The sequence below is a fragment of the Mauremys reevesii genome, linkage group 1 (assembly GCF_016161935.1).
Source record: "Mauremys reevesii isolate NIE-2019 linkage group 1, ASM1616193v1, whole genome shotgun sequence".
Taxonomy (NCBI): domain Eukaryota; kingdom Metazoa; phylum Chordata; order Testudines; family Geoemydidae; genus Mauremys; species Mauremys reevesii.
In genome coordinates, this window is record NC_052623.1 from 181,401,525 (window position 1) to 181,419,549 (window position 18,025).

Below are 18,025 nucleotides of genomic sequence, written 5' to 3' on the forward strand. Positions count from 1 at the left end.
CAAACCAACCTGATAGCTTTCTTTGACAGGGTAGCAAACCTTGTGGATTGGGGAGGGCGGGGAGCAGTAGACTGGGTATATCTTGCCTTTAGTAAAGCTTTTGATTGGAAGACTGGAAAAAATTGGATTTGTTTAGTCTGAAAAAGAGAAGACTGAGAGGGGACATAACAGTTTTCAAGTACGTAAAAGGTCGTTACAAGGAGGAGGGAGAAAAATTGTTCTTAACCTCTGAGGATAGGACAAGCAGTAGAGTTGAATTGTACCAAGGGAGGTTTAGTTTGGACATTAGGAAAAATCTCCTAACTGTCAGGATGGTTAAACACTGGAATAAATTGCCTAGGGAGGTTGTGGAATCACCATTATTGGAGATTTTTAAGGGCAGGTTAGACAAACACCTGTCAGGGATGGTCTAGATAATACTTAATCCTGCCAAGAGTGCAGGGGACTGAATTAGATGACCACTTGAGGTCTCTTCCAGTCCTATGATAGGGAGATTTTTGCAGAAAGAAAACTGAGAGTGAGTGCTTGCCTAAGGTCATGTGTACTGTCCTAAACTGCTGTGTGATATACTGAGCTGTGCTATTAACTAGCCTGACACCCAAAAGAGGGCTGCAATTCAGTGGGGGTGAAGAGAAACTTTTAAATATAGGAATGGAGTCTGCAAATCTTTACCGATATTACACTTTAAAAAATAGATTCAAAGAGCATTATTATGTGAAGTTGAACACCCAAAGTTAGGAAAAGCCAGAATTAAGGTTGCATGTGGAATCTTAATTCAGGCCCCTTGAGACTGTCTTTAATTACATGGTCACATACTATTTTTTTCAGCATGACCCCTGCCGTATTCAGTGTACAGGAGGACCTGCTTTGGGGATGCAGCAGGGCAATCTTAATTCTGTCATTTCCTAAGTTTTTTGAGTGCTTCAGTTGGAAAACTTAATGTTCTTTGAACATATATTCTCTCTGTGTAATTTCCTAGGTTTTTAAAAAAGCAAACTGACAACAATTAAATTTCATAAGGTGATATCATAATATCACCCACATCGGTCATCAGTAAAGTTAGATCCACTAGATCTACTGCCTACACTTGTTACTTGGACTAACTCTGTTCAACTCTGCCAGTTTCCTTGTTCTCACTGCCTGTGCCCAGCACAGGGACCATTGAGAACACAGGAGAGAGAAGTGATCTCACTTCTAGTGCCTGGACTAGACCTGGCACATCCTGGGCCAGTCGGGAACTGCCACTGCAGGGAAAATCCTGCTCAGCAATCTCTAATCCATGCTGGAACATGCCCAGTACAGATGGATTGTTTGGGGAATTAACATGCTAAACCTTAGCATGTCTCTGCTGAGCACTGAATCATAGACACGTAGGGCTGAAAGGTTCCTCGGGAGGTCATCTAGAATGTTTCCCATGCTGAAACAGGATGGGCAAACTGCGATTTTTTTCAAGGATTTATAACTTCTACAAATTTAGGTGGATTTTCACAGGGAATGCAAAAGGAACGTCCCTGCCACAAAGGCTACACCCTGCCAAATTTCAAGTCACTTCTCCAAACCATGTGGCAACAAAGCTTCTCAGCTGATTGCCAGGATTTTTAAATATTGGCAAAATGTGTTCTTAGAAATTGCTGAACTGTTTTGGCTGAAATTTCTAAACCAATTCAGACTGAGACAGACCCCCAGCTTTGCCCAAGTTTGAACATTTTTGTTGAAATTTTCAAAGTTATAAGCACCTGAAAACAGGGTCTTATAATGGGACATGTTTGGCAATCTTAAAAAGCAGTAGTACTAGCCTTCCCTGTATTAAGCAGTCTATTGACTTCAATGGGAATGCTCCAGTGAATACATTATAAGCAGTGTGGTTAAGGGTTTGTAAGATTGTACTGAAGTGGGTATTCACCCACGAAAGCTCATGCTGCAAAACGTCTGTTAGTCTATAAGGTGCCACAGGATTCTTTGTTGCTTTTAAGATTGTACTAACAACTGTAAAGTGATTTGGTGTATTTCAAATAAATACCTTGCATTTATTAGAAAAGCAGTATAAGCCCATTTCTGATTTTAATTTTTCTATAATAAGTCAGTAACTTTAACTGATAGAATCCTTGAAATGTCCACTGCAAAGGAAAAGATTAATATTTCATGTCTTGTTCTACACATTTCTATAAGACAGGTGATTGGTGGTTTTCCAGGATTGCCAATTCAGAAGTACATTGACAAAGACGACCATTTTCATCACCTTGCCCTAACTAGCTTTAATTATAGCCTCCTATACAAAATAGTCTTTAGATGTATTAAAAATATATTTATCTGCAGGGCATATTATAGGATAATGTAGTTCCCTGCTTTACATAAAGAGGTTGGAGTTGCCATATAGGTGTTATCCAACAGCTATAGCTTGTTTACAGATGGCAACCAATACACTTTATATTGTAAATACATTTACACTGCCACTTTGTTTGTATTCTATCTGTGACTTTTTAAAGTTAACTCCAGCTAGACTTGGACCTCTCAGTAAAAGATACATATTTCACAAGTATTCATTTAAATAAGCTCCAGTGTATCATTTACATAATGTAATGTAGCTCCTTAAATGAGGAATGAACTTACTAAAAGAATAAACTTCTAGTACATTTAAAAGGAAAATGTCACAGTAAACTGACATGATAAAATATGATGTATTCAGAGAACAAATTTACCATGCGCCAAGGCAAAACATACATAAGAAGGTAAGAAAGTCCTTTTGACAAGACAGCATTGTTTAATCTTGGTGAAGCAATAGTAATTCTCTCCCCCCCCTTCCCCATTTAACAGGTTTCTATTGTAGCTCTTTAAAAGAATCTTGAGCCTCAATATCCCTGTTACAAACATAACAGCTATCTAAATTCAAGATGAATGTGTTCATTTCTGCAGTACAATGTTAACTGAAAAATGAATGGAAAGTAATACATTAGTTTCAAGCTTTTGCACACTGTATAAAAGGCTTTCAGAGTACCATGACTATTTAGTACACTTTTCTATTCTAGTTCTTCAGCACTAGTATTTGCATGGGGGGAGTGTACACTGTACTGTAAACAGAAGGACATTGATGTTAGTGTACAGAATTATCCTCTAGTCAGATATGATATATACATACACGTCTGTGTAAATAATCTACTATCACTGTAGCTATACAGAGGTGCGTGTGTGTACAAAAGAGCACGGTCGGAGATTACCGGGTAGCACAAAAGGCCTAAACCGAAACAAAAGAGAGGCTATTCAAGAAGCAAAAAAAGGCTGTTTCCTGTTATGTTCCAGTAGGGGGAACTAAAGATTCATCGTCCAACCTTCCTTTTGGCTCAGGGACCTGTGTGTGTTCCTGTAACCCACTGTCTAATCATCAGTGCAAACATCAAATAGCTACCAGCTAGTCTGTGATCACACGTGGTCTCAACCACACTGTTTACACTAAAGACACTGGAAATAATCAAACCCCTTTGATCTAACTGTGTCTTTACCTGATCACCTTGTGTTCTGCGCCGGTAGATTCGGGGGTTCTGTGCCTACTTTAATGTGCCTTTATATCTCTCTCCCCCACCCGCAAACCCCCGGTCCTACTGAACGCTGTTTTCTGTAGCCTTCCCCCCACCCCCTTTTGGCTGAGATTCTCCTATCGCCCCCTAAACTTTCGTGGCTGAACCCTGTTGGGTTTCCTATCTTCCCCTCCTTTAACGCCCAGTGGCTCACAGGTAGGATCAGATAAACTTTTCCTCTCTCGCCGAGGCAGGTAGAGCCCCAGCGAGGGCTTGGCCAGACCCTGGGAAAGCGGGACAGTCGTGTCTTGGGAAAGGAACAAAATGCTCCAGCAATACACATTTGCGGGGCCGGCCAGGCTCGTTTTGGAAGCGAACCTGGCCCAGGGGGTGGGGGGGGGGGACCATGGGGTTCACTCCAAGGCGCTGTGTGCGTGAGAGAGGAGGACTCAGTAGGGAACACCTCCAGGAAACCACTCACCGAGAAAATTACCTGCCCATTAAACGGGACGCAGTGAGGAGCAATCATGTAAATCCCCCCCCCCCCGTACCCAAGTGGGGGGTGGGGTGGGGGGAGTGGAAAAGAAAGGGAGCGAGAGCTGCCTCATGGTATTGCCACCCCGCATCTCTCGAGGAGTGGGTGTGGAGTACAGCGGTTTAGTCCACACCCTCTCTCCCCCAGGCAGACTGGGAGCCGCTCTCATTCTCCTCCCCTTCTTGGCGAGTCGGCGGGGCCGCCGCCGCCGCAGAGAGGAGCAGGAGGAGGAGGAGGAGGAGGACTGGGACGTCTGGCTGCCGGGGCCGCCTGGGCGAGCTGCGGCGGGAGGGGGCTGCGCTCGCACACAAACTCACGCTGTGCCTGACACACACTCACCGCCCAGCTCCGCTCTTTCCGCGGAGCCTTTCCCATTCACAACGGCGCGGCAGTCCTGCCGCTCACACCCTCCTGCAGCAGCAGCAGCAGCACGTTGGACTTAGCAAACTGCTCGAGTCTAGTCTTTAGTTCTAGTTGGGGGGGGGGGGAGTATTTTGGTGGGTGCTGAGGGAAGAAATCCCTGCTGCAGAATGTTGCCTAACCATCCCTGAAGGAAGTTAGGAGAGGAACTCTGCAGATTGAACTGATTAGAGAGAGACGAGTCAGAATAGCCAAACCCAACCAATGTTTTTCCTGCAAAGTGCTGAGAAGTTTGTGGAACACTTTCTAGGAATCAGGTCCTTTTTCAAAGTATTTTCCTCTTGTCTTCCGAAGAAAGAACTTGGCTTTGGATTGCCATGGATCCTAAGGAGAGTCTTAGACACACTTGAATAATTCCTCTGCTTGAGCTGGATTGGTGGGAATTTAGGAGGCTGTGTGTGCAAAGCAGAAGCCTTTGGAGCTCTCTTTGCTAATCTGGATGGATCTAAAAGTGTCATCTTCAAGACCTTGCCATCTGCAGCTTTTGCTTTTAAGATTTCCCCCATTCACTTTAATTAGCTGCTAGGAAAGTCTAAACTTTTGGACCTACCTCTTCTTGTTTTTGGGTACTTTTTTTGTGTCACTCTGGGATTGGTGTCTCAAGCCATCTGGATTGCTTTTAATATGTCAAAATGGGTCTGCTGATGCCACTCCTGCTCTTTGGATTTGTATATTTTCAAGTTTATGGTAAGTTCTAGAAAAAAATCTGTCATCTCTTTTTGCAGAATTTCTCTGCATCTGAATTTGATTGGGGACAGCACATGGATGATAGTTTTTAGCGTTAATGTTATAGGATATTAATCAAGTTTGTTTCTGGTAAAGAAATAGCAATTAAAAAGAAGGGAGCATATATGTTTCCAATAAGTAGTCCTTCCTATTTGCCAACTTAATGGAAAATAGGTCATGAATGGAAAAATATCAGTCTAAGCTAGAAAGGAAAGAGAAGAACCCACAGTAGTAAATCTCTTGGAGGTAACACTGTGTTTCAGCTACTGTTATTTTTCCTGGTCCTCTTTCTGAACTTTTAGGTAGAGAATCGACTGATTTAAAACAGGGTAACTGTTCCTTGGATTCAAGTGAAGTGAATTAGAAAATTGCAGCTATGAGCTCCTAAACAATCTGTTTGAATCTAATGCAGGCAGGGGAATGTATTAAAGGGTGTGAAATCTGACTGTAAAATGTGGTGGAGGGGGAAACTATCAGAAGTACCTGTGTGCAAGTGGGTTGTGTTACTAGAGAAAAGTACAGTATGGAAGCCAGGCTTGCTACTGGGGAAAAATCTCTGATGTGAGTGTTCAGAGATTCAAAGGATTCTGTCCAGGTGCTGTAACTGTCTCTCCCTAGTCTATCAAGGCAAATACTCTTGCTTAGAGTTGTTTCTTTTTCTTCTTCTTTACCAATTATCCCAGGATTTTTTTGTGATTAAACTCAGCACCATTTTGGAGAGGGTTTCTTTTGGGATTGTGTTACTGTGCTTGTTGTGGTGGACAAGTGAAGGAAGCTGAGGGGTAAAAAAGATTATATCAGCATTATCTGGCAAGCAGACTGTAATTTAATAAAAGGATAGGATTGAAGCACTTAAAAAAGCATGGTTTGCTGCTGTGCTGCACAGTGCAGAAGTACATAGCATGTTACATACAGTATTTGTATGCACACAACTGGAGAACATATGCATATATTACAAGTCCTATGTGTGTGGTATGTAGTGGTGCCAAATGTTTGTTCTAGCTGTCTAATTTGGATCATTTGGATATTAACTTTAAACAAGCTTTTGGACACTAGATTATTTCACAGTCTGGGGCACTGGCCATTTTTGCCTGTCTGTGGGAGCAAACTTTGTTGCAGGAAGCTGCTGCTTAAAAACATTTAATATATCAGAATCAAAGTGAGGCCTCTCTATGAACATGCAGTGATATCATCTTACCTACTGTAGAAATTGTTTGCCAGCATGGGCAACTTGAGTATCTCTGCCCAACAGCACAGCAGAAGGCAAAACACACAAATGCAAAGCTAAGAGCAGGAGACATGAAAGTATTGCTTCACATGAGTTGTATAATGTGCCTTGCAATTGACTCTTCAGTTTGGCTGTTGATAAGAAAATAAGTTTCTGCATATGGTATGTACATCCTAATCAGTATGCAACATCTCACAATAAAAGGATTTTGATAAAACACCTACTTCTAGCATCATTTGTTACAGGGATGGGATTTTTTCCTGTGAAACCTATCACAATTCACAAATCTAAGGCAACCACTGCAGAGAAAGAGAGAGAGAGAGTGTGTGTGTGTGTAATATAAAAACTGTAAACAATTATACTACAGACATGTAAATATAAGCATGTGTTTAAAAATGGTATGTATCTAGAAGGAATACAATTAAACTACTCAGTGGAAGTGACAGAGGGAACCAGAGGAGCTTGGTGTTACAGAATGTAATTAATGTACCAGGCTGTTCGGAGGTATATGAAACAAATGCAATTAACCAGCTTGCTGGAACTACAGAAGCAAGACATAATTTATTCTGTTTTTGTCATGGGGAACACAACTAGAGCCTTTGTTCTGATTTAGCCTTATAGGACAAGGGAGCGGGCAGGTGAAGCAGATAACTAATTCAGCACTGGACCACTAATAATGAGAGGAAATTGCCAAAAATAGATGTGAGTCTCTCTTGTTTCATTGGAAGATACTGCAGAGGCAAGGTCAACACTGAGTACATTAACAGGCTTTAAAAAATACAGTTGTGTAATGCCTTGTGGATAGCAAACTGCAGATAAGCTCTTACTTTTTAGCAATGTTGACAATAACTTTGAAGAAACACTGACATTCAGCCTTGGCATGTTGTCACTTTTGCCCCCAAAGATGCATAGTTGTGATGGTAGCACCGTACGTTAACATGGTGCCACCAGTTGCTTTGAAAAAAAGTATTACAAATAAAAGTAAAGACCATTATAATGAAGCACACACACATTTGGGAATAATTGAATTGTTGCTTAGAAAAAACCCTCAAACATTGTCAGAAATAAAACAAAACTTATGTCAGCACCTACTCAATTGCTATATCCCTGTGGGTTTTTTCCCCCTCCTTAAAGGCTCACTCTTAACATACTTACTTGGCCTGAATTTCAAGTGGAGAGAAACATCCAGTAGGGTTTGAGAGAGAGGGGCTATTCTTTCCCTTGCTGTGACATTAGTTCAGTGACTTACAGGTAGCACTACCCAGTGCTATGATGGTGGTGCAGATTTAGGTGGTAATTTTTCTTTATGCTTTTGTTGTACCAGAAAATTGCACTCCTACAGGAGTATGGCAGAAAATGGGTGCTTTTTTTTTTTTTTAATTGTGCTTATGATTTTCTTGCAGCCCTGCCCATATCCTTGTGCAGTCTGCTCAGGGAATAACTAGGATTCCCTCTTTTTCCCTTTGGCAATGAAATTGGGTCCAAATTCCAAAAAAAAAATGAAACTTCTCTTTTACCACAGTGCACACCCAAAAATAAACCAGTTGAAGTCAGGGTTAAAACTGCTGATTCGATGTCATTTTCTTTCACTGGTTTTTCTTTCAAGCTTTAGAAATGATTTGAAAAAAAGCTGCAAAGACTAACAGGAAAGTTCACAACCATTCTAGTTTGTGAATAGCTATAATTACACATGAACATTAAGCCCTGCCCAGTATTTTTGTTGGGCCAAATTGAGCCTTGGTGCAATTCTTTGCCTCAATGGAAGTTGTGACTTTTTATACCAAGACTCAGTTTAATCCATTGTCCCATTGCACACTGCAAATGCAACAATTCCATCTGATTGATGGTGTTAAATAAACATGTGTACAAATAACACTATACAAAGCACAATTTTATGTTCCCATATAATTCTGGACGTACATTTTTGAGGTATTTATAGATATTTTTCCTTATGAAAATAATGGAGGTTCAAGCCTTCTGCCTCCCTTTTTCCTAACTCCCCTTTTTCAACAGTAGGGTTAAATCCGTGGCCTCATCCAGATCACAGTTGCCCATCAGAGGACACAGATTACATATAAAGCTAGAATATATTCTTCCAATGGGTATTTGTGCTGACAGGGTCTTGATCTCTCATGTGGTTTTGCTGTTGATGGATAACCTTTGATTCTGTGGAATGTATGCATTTTAATGCATTAAGAGTAAAGTGCTGTTTAAATATACAGTTTGCCTCTTTCTTTCCTTTACTCTGGTGTTTCCTTCCTTAGGCCCTGATTCAGCAAAGCGCTTATGCACATGCTTGAGCCCCATTGATTCAAATTCCTACTGAAGTTATGGGGACTTAAGCATGTGCTTAAAGTTAATCGAGTGCTTAAGGGTTTAGCTGAATAGAGATGAACTTATGTGCTTGGTTGCTTTGCTAAACTGGGAACTTTATATTTACTTTCTCTACTTCCCATACAGTAATTAGCTATCACAGCAGCGTTCCTGTGCAAAGATAGGAAATGAGAAAATTATCATGTTGCAGTCGCATTTCCAAGTGCGTGTGTAAAAGGCAATGTCTTTTCATAGTGAATTTGTTTCTTTCCTCTTTAGGTAAACTCATCTTGGTGCACAATAAAAGGATATGATACAAGCAGTTATTGTTTTAAATCTCTATCCTACCTCTTCTGCAACAGCTCAGTGGATTGCATGTACCATTAGATCAATCCTTCCAGAAGTAGTCTTCTGTGTAGGGAGCAGGCAGTGTTGCTTCTGGAAGTGTCATTTTAGCAATACAACAGATTAATGGATTAATGGGCTGTAGCCAAACAAGTTGGCAGGCTTCAAAAATCTATTTAAAAAGTGAGAGAGGCATGAAGGGAAATTCAGGGGAGAAGAGGAAAGCGTAGGCTTGTTTATACACTTTCTGAATAGGCCATCCAGCAAGTGCGCTTCTAGGACTCGGCATTCAGGATGGCAAAGAACTGATATGAAGGGTCACAGCATGGCCCAGAGCGTGCTTTGTCCACTGCTGAAATGTTCAGTTTAAATTACTAAATGTAGCTTGATGCATTTTATCAATTCATTACCCTGGAATTACTATACAAATGTTGATCTCTGCTAAATACATTGCTAACAGGTTCAGTACTTTCTATTTTATCCATCCTAACACTGTCAGGTTTTTTTCTGTGATCTCAGCTGGCATGGCTGCTCTTTCTTTGGGTACAATCTGGTTCCCCACCTTCCTGTACACTTGCCATTGCCATAGTTGCTCCATTGCTTAGAAATCATATTGATGTTACTTCTCTCTTGCCAGCAGGCTAGCGTACTGGTGCTCGTTTCTTCATTTCTATGGGAATCTCTCCATTTTGTGTTGCGGAAGAAAGGAAGTATTCACACTTGCCAAATAAATAAATGCTTTATTTGCTCAAGCAGAAATGTTATTCCTTGTATGTGAGTGAGTGTTGGCGAAAATACAGAATATTTGTTCTCGTGGAAAGCACTGTACAAAATCCTTACGCTTGCAATTTTTCCTGGTGCATCCCCAACATATCTTTAGAATTGTGGGTGTGCATGGAATGCAGAAATCTGACCTTAAACCTGACCTCAGAGATAACATTGGGGCAGGAGGTAGGTCCTTAAAGAGGCCCAATTCTGTAAACTTTTACTCATGTAAAGCGATTTGTTTGACTTGAATAGGACTATGTACATGAATAAGGATGTACAAAGTGAGGCCTTATTTTGTCATCTTTGGTTTCAGGCCCATCTTACTTAGCACACACCATGGATAACTGCTCTTGTCCAAAAACAAGAGAAAGTTGTAAATTTCTGTCCTTCCCTCCGGTCCTTTCCTCAACAAACTAATAAGTATAAACAACAAAAGAGGAATAGTTAATGTATAAATTAAACAAACAAGGTCTGTTCATTTAGGACCTGATTCCTGATGAGAATTTTGCCTTGACTTGTAGTAGGACTTTGGAAAGGAGGTGGCTTATTGGATCATAAATAAAGCACTGGTTTTAGTTCAGAATGTGACCTTTGGGAATGTGATTTACCTATTGCTATGGGCTTGGCTACACTTACAAATTTGCAGCGCTGCAGCAGGGTGTGAAAACACACCCTCTCCAGCGCTGCAAATTGCGGCGCTGCAAAGCGCCAGTGTGGTCAAAGCCCCAGCGCTGGGAGCGCGGCTCCCAGCGCTGTCCGTTATTCCCCACAGGGAGGTGGAGTACGGACAGCGCTGGGAGAGCTCTCTCCCAGCGCTGGCGCTTTGACTACACTTAGCACTTCAAAGCGCTACCGCGGCAGCGCTTTGAAGTGCTAAGTGTAGCCACAGCCTTTGTCTTCGTAGCTCTGGAAGACGTGTTATCAGGTATGTGTTCCCTTTTCACCAGGCTCTCAGAACAGAGTAAACTTAGGGTTCCCAAGTGAATAGAATTCTGACCTCATAGACTCATAGACTTTAAGGTCAGAAGGGACTATCATGATCATCTAGTCTGACCTCCTGCACAATGCACAGAATCTCACCCATCCACTTCTATAACAAACCCCTAACCTATGTCTGAGTTATTGAAGTCCTCAAATTGTGGTTTGAAGACCTCAAGCTGCAGAGAATCCTCCAGCAAGTGACCTGTGCCCCATGCTGCAGAGGAAGGCGAAAAACCTCCAGGGCCTCTGCCAATCTGCCCTGGAGGAAAATTCCTTCCCGACCCCAAATATGGCGGCAATCAGTTAAACCCTGAGCATGTGGGCAAGACTCACCAGCCAGCACCCAGGAAAGAATTCTCTGTAGTAACTCAGATCCCAACCCATCTAACATCCCATCACAGATCACTGGGCATACTTACCTGCTGATAATCAAAGATCAATTGCTAAATTAATTGCCAAAATTAGGCTCTTATCATACCATCCCCTCCATAAATTTATCAAGTTTAGTCTTAAAGCCAGATATGTCTTTTGCCCCCACTACTCCCCTTGGAAGGCTGTTCCAGAACTTCACTCCTCTAATGGTTAGAAACCTTCATCTAATTTCAAGTCTAAACTTCCTAGTGTCCAGTTTATATCCATTTGTTCTTGTGTCCACATTGGTACTAAGCTTAAATAATCCCTCTGCCTCCCTGATATTTGTCCCTCTGATATATTTATAAAGAGCAATCATATCCCCCCTCAACCTTCTTTTGGTTAGGCTAAACAAGCCAAGCTCTTTGAGTCTTCTTTCATAAGACAGGTTTTCCATTCCTCGGATCATCCTAGTAGCCGTTCTCTGAACCTGTTCCAGTTTGAATTCATCGCTCTTAAACATGGGAGACCAGAACTGCACACAGTATTCCAGATGAGGTTTCACCAGTGCCTTATATAATGGTACTAACACCTTCTCTTTGCTGGAAATACCTCGCCTGATGCATCCTAAAACTGCATTAGCTTTTTTAACGGCCATATCACATTGGCGGCTCATAGTCATCCTGTGATCAACCAATACTCCGAGGTCCTTCTCCTCCTCTGTTACTTCCAACTGATGTGTCCCCAATTTATAACTAAAATTCTTATTAATTCCTAAATGCATGACCTTGCACTTTTCACTATAAAATTTCATCCTATTACTATTACTCCAGTTTACAAGGTCATCCAGATCTTCCTGTATGATATCCCGATCCTTCTCTGTGTTAGCAATACCTCCCAGCTTTGTGTCATCCGCAAACTTTATTAGCACATTCTCACTTTTTGTGCCAAGGTCAGTAATAAAAAGGTTAAATAAGATTGGTCCCAAAACTGATCCCTGAGGAACTCCACTAGTAACCTCCTTCCACCCTGACAGTACACCTTTCAGTACGGCCCGTTGTAGTCTCCCCTTTAACCAGTTCCTTATCCACCTTTCAATTTTCATATTGATCCCCATCTTTTCCAATTTAACTAATAATTCCCCATGTGGACCAGTGTCAAATGCCCTACTGAAATCGAGGTAAATTAGACCTGTAAGACTTGAAACAAGTATGTGAACATGCACTGCAAACATTGTAACTAATTCTCTCTTTTCACCCCTCTACATGGGCTACTATTCAGAAAAAGGTCTTTGGTTCATTTTTAATTTATGGTCCACAGGCTTAGTTTGCTGAATTATTTTTCACTGGCCTACTGGAGGCAAAGAGTCCAGGCTGAGATTTGAAAGGTTATACAGAGTAGTTTAGGACAGCAAGGTTTTTATGATGTTGCAGATTTGACGCCAGCTTGATTAAAGCCAAGACATTCAAAGTCAAGGGTTGATACTCTGACCGTAATTCACAACATTGAGAGAAAACACAAGGCAAATAATAACAAGCTCTTTGCCTTGAGTTCCTCTTCTGAGTTAATTGCATACTCTATTCAGGACTAGATTGGGGCTTTTGCAGCCACCATTGAGCTAGGTGTGCCTGCTCTGGTGCAAGCTACTGGAGGCACAATGCATTTTTTGGGAAGCATGCTGAGGAGCTGCAATGACTGCACCCTTTTAACAAGTGAAGCATGAGCTCCACATTGTGCTAGATGTAGCCTCTAAACATTAGCAGTATGGAAATAGGGTAGCCATGATCCTATCACACCCTCTTTAAATTTGTGGAGCACCTCAGGCTTCACCAACTCTCTTCCTCCCTTGTACTGAGACTGTGTAGGCACTCAAGTTCTTGATGCCTGCCAATGGAGGGAGTGCCTAAAGTAGGGGAGGGCTTTTTATGGCATCTCTGCTCCACGCCCTGGCTGTGCTGTCATGCAGCCATATGATAGCAGTCAGTCTGGATTTTAATTCTGTAAAAAGAATTCCTCATACAAATAAGTGTGGAAACAATAACACAGAAACTGCACCAAGCACACATACATAATAAGCTGATGGTGCCTGTGTGGAGCCATTATGCTTTAGCAGAAAAGTCCTTATTTAGAATCCATGGACCGTTGCGATTTAAAAATGTTCTGGCAAAAAGTACTAAACTTCTGCATCTGTGATTGATTTTGATCCTTCAGTAAACCAGGTGTTTGTTTATTTGGCTAAATGGTTTCTTTGTAAACTGATTTAATGACAGCTGTTATCTACAGCTTTGCACAAGTTACGGTTTTGCTTCACCAGGTATTGAGTTAACTTTCTCTTTGGCTTTGCTCCTGGGTGGGTTTGCAAACATCCTCCCCCAAGCAAAGGTTGATGTTCAGTTCAAACAAAGCCCAAAACTTATAATGGTTAACTCAGTTGAAGCCACAGAATTTCACCTGATTTTTTTTTGTCAAAACCATGTGTTTTCCATAGTTAACACAAAGTTACCATAGTTCCACAGGAAACCATAAATAGGCCTAGATTTGCTGATAACTGAAGCTCATGAACATTGGCAGATATTTGGGTCAATGCAGTGTGAGTTTTGACAAAGCCTAAAACCCAATGAGATCGTAGGCTTTGAGTTTTCACTATGTATGTTGTGCACAACTCTCCTGGAATAGTGGGAAATGCTACTGCAACTTTAATTGCACATTAAACTGCTAGTTCTTCAATATTTGCAGGGGCAAATGTATTACTTACCATTCCGAGTTTAGTTTGGAGCAAACTTACTGTGAGTGTCATACATCATGAGCGCCCTCCCTGTTAATGAGACTTCATTGTACCTCTTCGGTTCCAACAGACTTCTGCTAAATAACAATAATAGTAATACCCAGCTCTTATATAGAACTTTTCAGCAGTAGATCTAAAAGTGCTATACAAAGAAGTTTGGTATCACAATCTCCATTTTACAGCTGGGGAAACTGAGGCAAAGTGCGCTGAAGTGACTTGCCCAAGGTCAAGAGGAGGCCAGTGGCAGAGCCAGGATTTGAGCCCAGGTCTTCTGAGTCCTAGTCCAGTGCTCTATACTCAAGCCATTGGTCTGACATAGCATTTTTCCTACTCAGTCACGGGGTCATTGTCACCATTCCCCATCTTCGTTTTCTCAGGTGGGTTTAAACGGAGTAACAGTTTTCTTGGCCTGAGATATGGGAAATACACTGTTAGCCTGACATGGCAAGATTCAAAGTACAATCTGTTTTCTTACAGAATGAAGCAACTACCTAGATGATTAAGCCACTATTTCTGATGTGGCACACAGTCTTTTAATATGCATTTATGCATTGCCTGTGCAACGGCAGTGCAATGTGCCAACACGAGTAGGCTTTATCAGTAATGTGCTTGTCATAATTGTACATCAGGCAAATAATGCAAAGAATAAATGGCCAGCAGCAAGTTGTAAAGCACCGTAAGCTCTGTAGTTCACTTCTGTTAATCACTAGCCATTGATTTCAGGAGAAACGGAGTGGAAAAAATTTAACCTTTTTAAAACCAAAATGTCAGGTAACTTGTATCATCCAGCATCTTTCTCCTGCAAAGTGGACTAGAGGAACCCTTCATTCGGGAGTATCAGAGGTACTTTTTTACTGCTGTGAAAATGTCAAGAGTTAAGTCGTAGTTATGAGAAGTATTTTAATGGTGCATCAGAACTGTAATCATGGATCTTAAAGCTGTAATTCCATATAGTTTTTCAAGGTGCTTACGCTTCTATTGCTTCTTCATTGGGCAAAAGGAAAGAGGAGTTTTAACCTGTAGTACTGTATGTTAGATCTGTAGCGGTGCAGAAAGTGTGAACGCCTGTTTTCATGGCATACATTGATTGCTTCAGCCCAAGAGTTATTGTTTTGGAAAGTGGGAGGAGGCGATCCTAAACTGCACACTGTGTAGACACCCTGGACCAAATTCTCTGCTGGTATAACTCCATTCAGATTGATGTTCTTGTTCATTTTTGCAAGTATATGGTTATATGATACAAATGAATTTCAGTGCGTTAACTTGCCTTTTGACAATGTGGACAGTCATCAAGTAGTGAACATTCTGTAAAGAAACAAATCTTGGAGAAAGAGAACCTATAGGTTATCACTGGACTTTCACCTCAAACTATTGCATTTGTAATGTTTCCAGACTGGAGTTTAAGAAATTTCAAGCCAGTCAATAGAATGTATCCACTCATGCAGATGTCTGAACTACAAATTTGTTCTGCACTTTTCTTCTACATGAACTCGTTTCATCTTCTTAAGCAGCACAATGTGGCATGCACCTAATAAGACCAGACAGTTTGTTTTTTAAAATTCAGCTCCGCATAGGATAAAATCCAAGCTTTTGGAATATGGGGATTTTTAAAAAAAATCAGCATACAATCCTATGAGCTTTAAAACTGTACGTTGGAAAATGTATTTCATGTATGTTCGTGCATGGCTGTGTGAAAGAAAACATCTCCAGAAACATAAGGAAATATGTGCAGTTATAGGCAAAAACTGTAAACATAATAATGGGGATTGCTGGAGCATTGAATTAAAAGAAAATGAAATACCTGACAAGTAGGTAAATAGATATTTAGTTAATATGGATTGTTAAGATTCACATAAAACAGAATTGTTTAGTGTTTACTGAATCCTTTTTGACAATCAATCAATTTAGGATCAGATGCAATAGAACATGTGTCTGGCTTTGTATGACCCCGAATTCTTCTGTTCCCCCTTTGAGCAGACAACATGCCTTTTCCCCTAAGTGATCTTGGTTGCTAGGAGAAGTGCAGTGGTCTGGCCGCCTCTTACCCAGCCGTAAAACCAAAGGGTGTATTGAGGTAGAGCGAGGCGCAAAGCACAGTATGGGCCATGAATCATGAGTTGTCTCTAATATGTCCACTTTGTTCCCACTTTTTCTTCAAAAACTTTTGTTTTTACCAATACTGTTTCTTTTCAACCATCTTCTATAAGCCTTTCAGAGAGGGGAAAAATTGTGCTGCTGAGAGACCACTCAGAGAAACAAAAAAAGGGGTTGAGAGTTATTCATGGGGCCACATTAGTGACAATGCACAGCTCAATGAATAGCTTCAGTCAGCTTCCTTTAAAGTTGAGTGATTAATACCTTCAGTTTTTGCTGGGGGTAAAAGGCCCTCAGAAAGGTCTTCATACTGGTTCTGCCAGTTTTCAGCCTAGATTCTGACCACGTTCTATGGAACTGTTTGCAAAGAATTCTCTCAAACTGCAATGTATGTAGCTTTCCTGAGGCGTGTTTTAAGATTTCAAATAGTGGCAATCCGATTTAGTTAACACTAACAGGACAAAATTATTAACAACATGCTACAGTACAATCCTATTTATGTAAAGCCCTTTCATTCAAAACTCTCTGATTTATCTGACTCAATCCTATACCCTGGTGTGAATCACTTAACCAATACCTCCCCCAAATGATCTTTCTAAAACATAAGTTAGCCAAACATTTTTGGATGCCCCTAAAATCTCATGGATAAAATGGTTCATTTCATTGTATGGCTAGACAATGAGATGCCTGTTAATGAAAAAAATGATTTAATAGTCATAATTCAGACCATTCCCACTTTAGTCTGCTTCGTTTGCATAATTAAAATCTCATTACAGTTATCCCAACATTTTTGTGAAGTTCCCTAAGAAAAAGCTACAAAGGTGGTGTCCGAGGTTTCTCATGTTCTGTCCTATGAAGATGAGACCATGTGACTATAAACAATTGGGATTTGTGCTGCAGAGCTGATGAGTGACTGGGATCAGAACAGCCCTATGCATAATTTCTTTACAGGAAAACTGATTGTTCAAGTGCAGAACCATATTGTGGCCAGGGATCTTATTACTAATTTGGAATGGCTTGGCTATTCATTCTCATGACTTGCAGATCATACAGAAATGTAAGGCCAGTGTCAGCGGTGACATATGTGGTGGTGTAAATGGAAAGAATAGTGTAACTTCTACCAATTTGTCGATGGTTGAGCAGAATAGGTACAATTTATTTCTGGGGGTACCAGATTACCTCTAGGTACTGGATTCAGTCCTGGCATAATTCTATGGGATTTGTGCCTGTTCAGGTCAAGACTGAATATGTCCTCTGGGAGAGCTACAGATGACACAGATGTAAGTTAAATTAGAGGGAGTTTTCTTCATGTTACACTCAGCTGTCAGTGGCTTTTCCTGCTAACCACAGAAATTTAGATTGCCATTTACATCACATAAGTACTTCCATGAAGGCAACATATACTTACAGGTTGAGTATGGCCCAGTAAATTGCAATAGGAGCTGTATTGTTTATGTAATCATTTGGCAGTGCAAAAGTAAATCCTAGTGATAATGGATAGATCCTTGTTATGTTGGTTAATTATCTTTATGGTTAGTAGGGCACTGGCTAGCTGACAACATTCAGCTATGAATATTTTGGCCCAAATGATTGCCCAACATCACCATAGGCATCATCCACGGCAGCACTGAACTCCCTTAACAATGAGATTCTCCTTTCTCTTCCTGCAGTCCCCTATCTAATTCACCACACAGCTTCCCACTTTATGCAAAAATGAAGCAGAGGTCCTACAGACAACTACCTCCATCACTACACAATCCTGATTTATCCCCAGAGAGAATTCTTTTCTAGAGGAAATAGTAAATAAAGATTATGTGATCAAAAACTGTAGAACAAGAGAGCCAAATTAATGTTGAATGGGCAACCTTTAATCCTGGCATTTTCTAACTTTTGATTGCTTTGCAACCTTAATGTTCTTCACCATATTATTTTGTGTGTAATTTTCCAGATTTTTAAAAAGGGAAACT

The 18,025-nt window shown here is 40.9% G+C and overlaps 1 protein-coding gene across 17 annotated transcripts in view; it reads left to right on the forward strand.

Moving 5' to 3' along the window:
• Positions 1 to 4,540: 4,540 nt before the first annotated feature.
• Positions 4,541 to 18,025, forward strand: part of ROBO2 (roundabout guidance receptor 2) — a 620,357-nt gene continuing 606,872 nt past the window's right edge. For all 17 annotated transcript variants that reach the window (XM_039529402.1, XM_039529445.1, XM_039529500.1 and 14 more), the window contains exon 1: positions 4,541 to 5,154. In XM_039529402.1, coding sequence (XP_039385336.1) covers positions 5,100 to 5,154 — 55 coding nt within the window. In that variant the 5' untranslated portion in view covers positions 4,541 to 5,099. The remainder of the gene's footprint in view (positions 5,155 to 18,025) is intronic.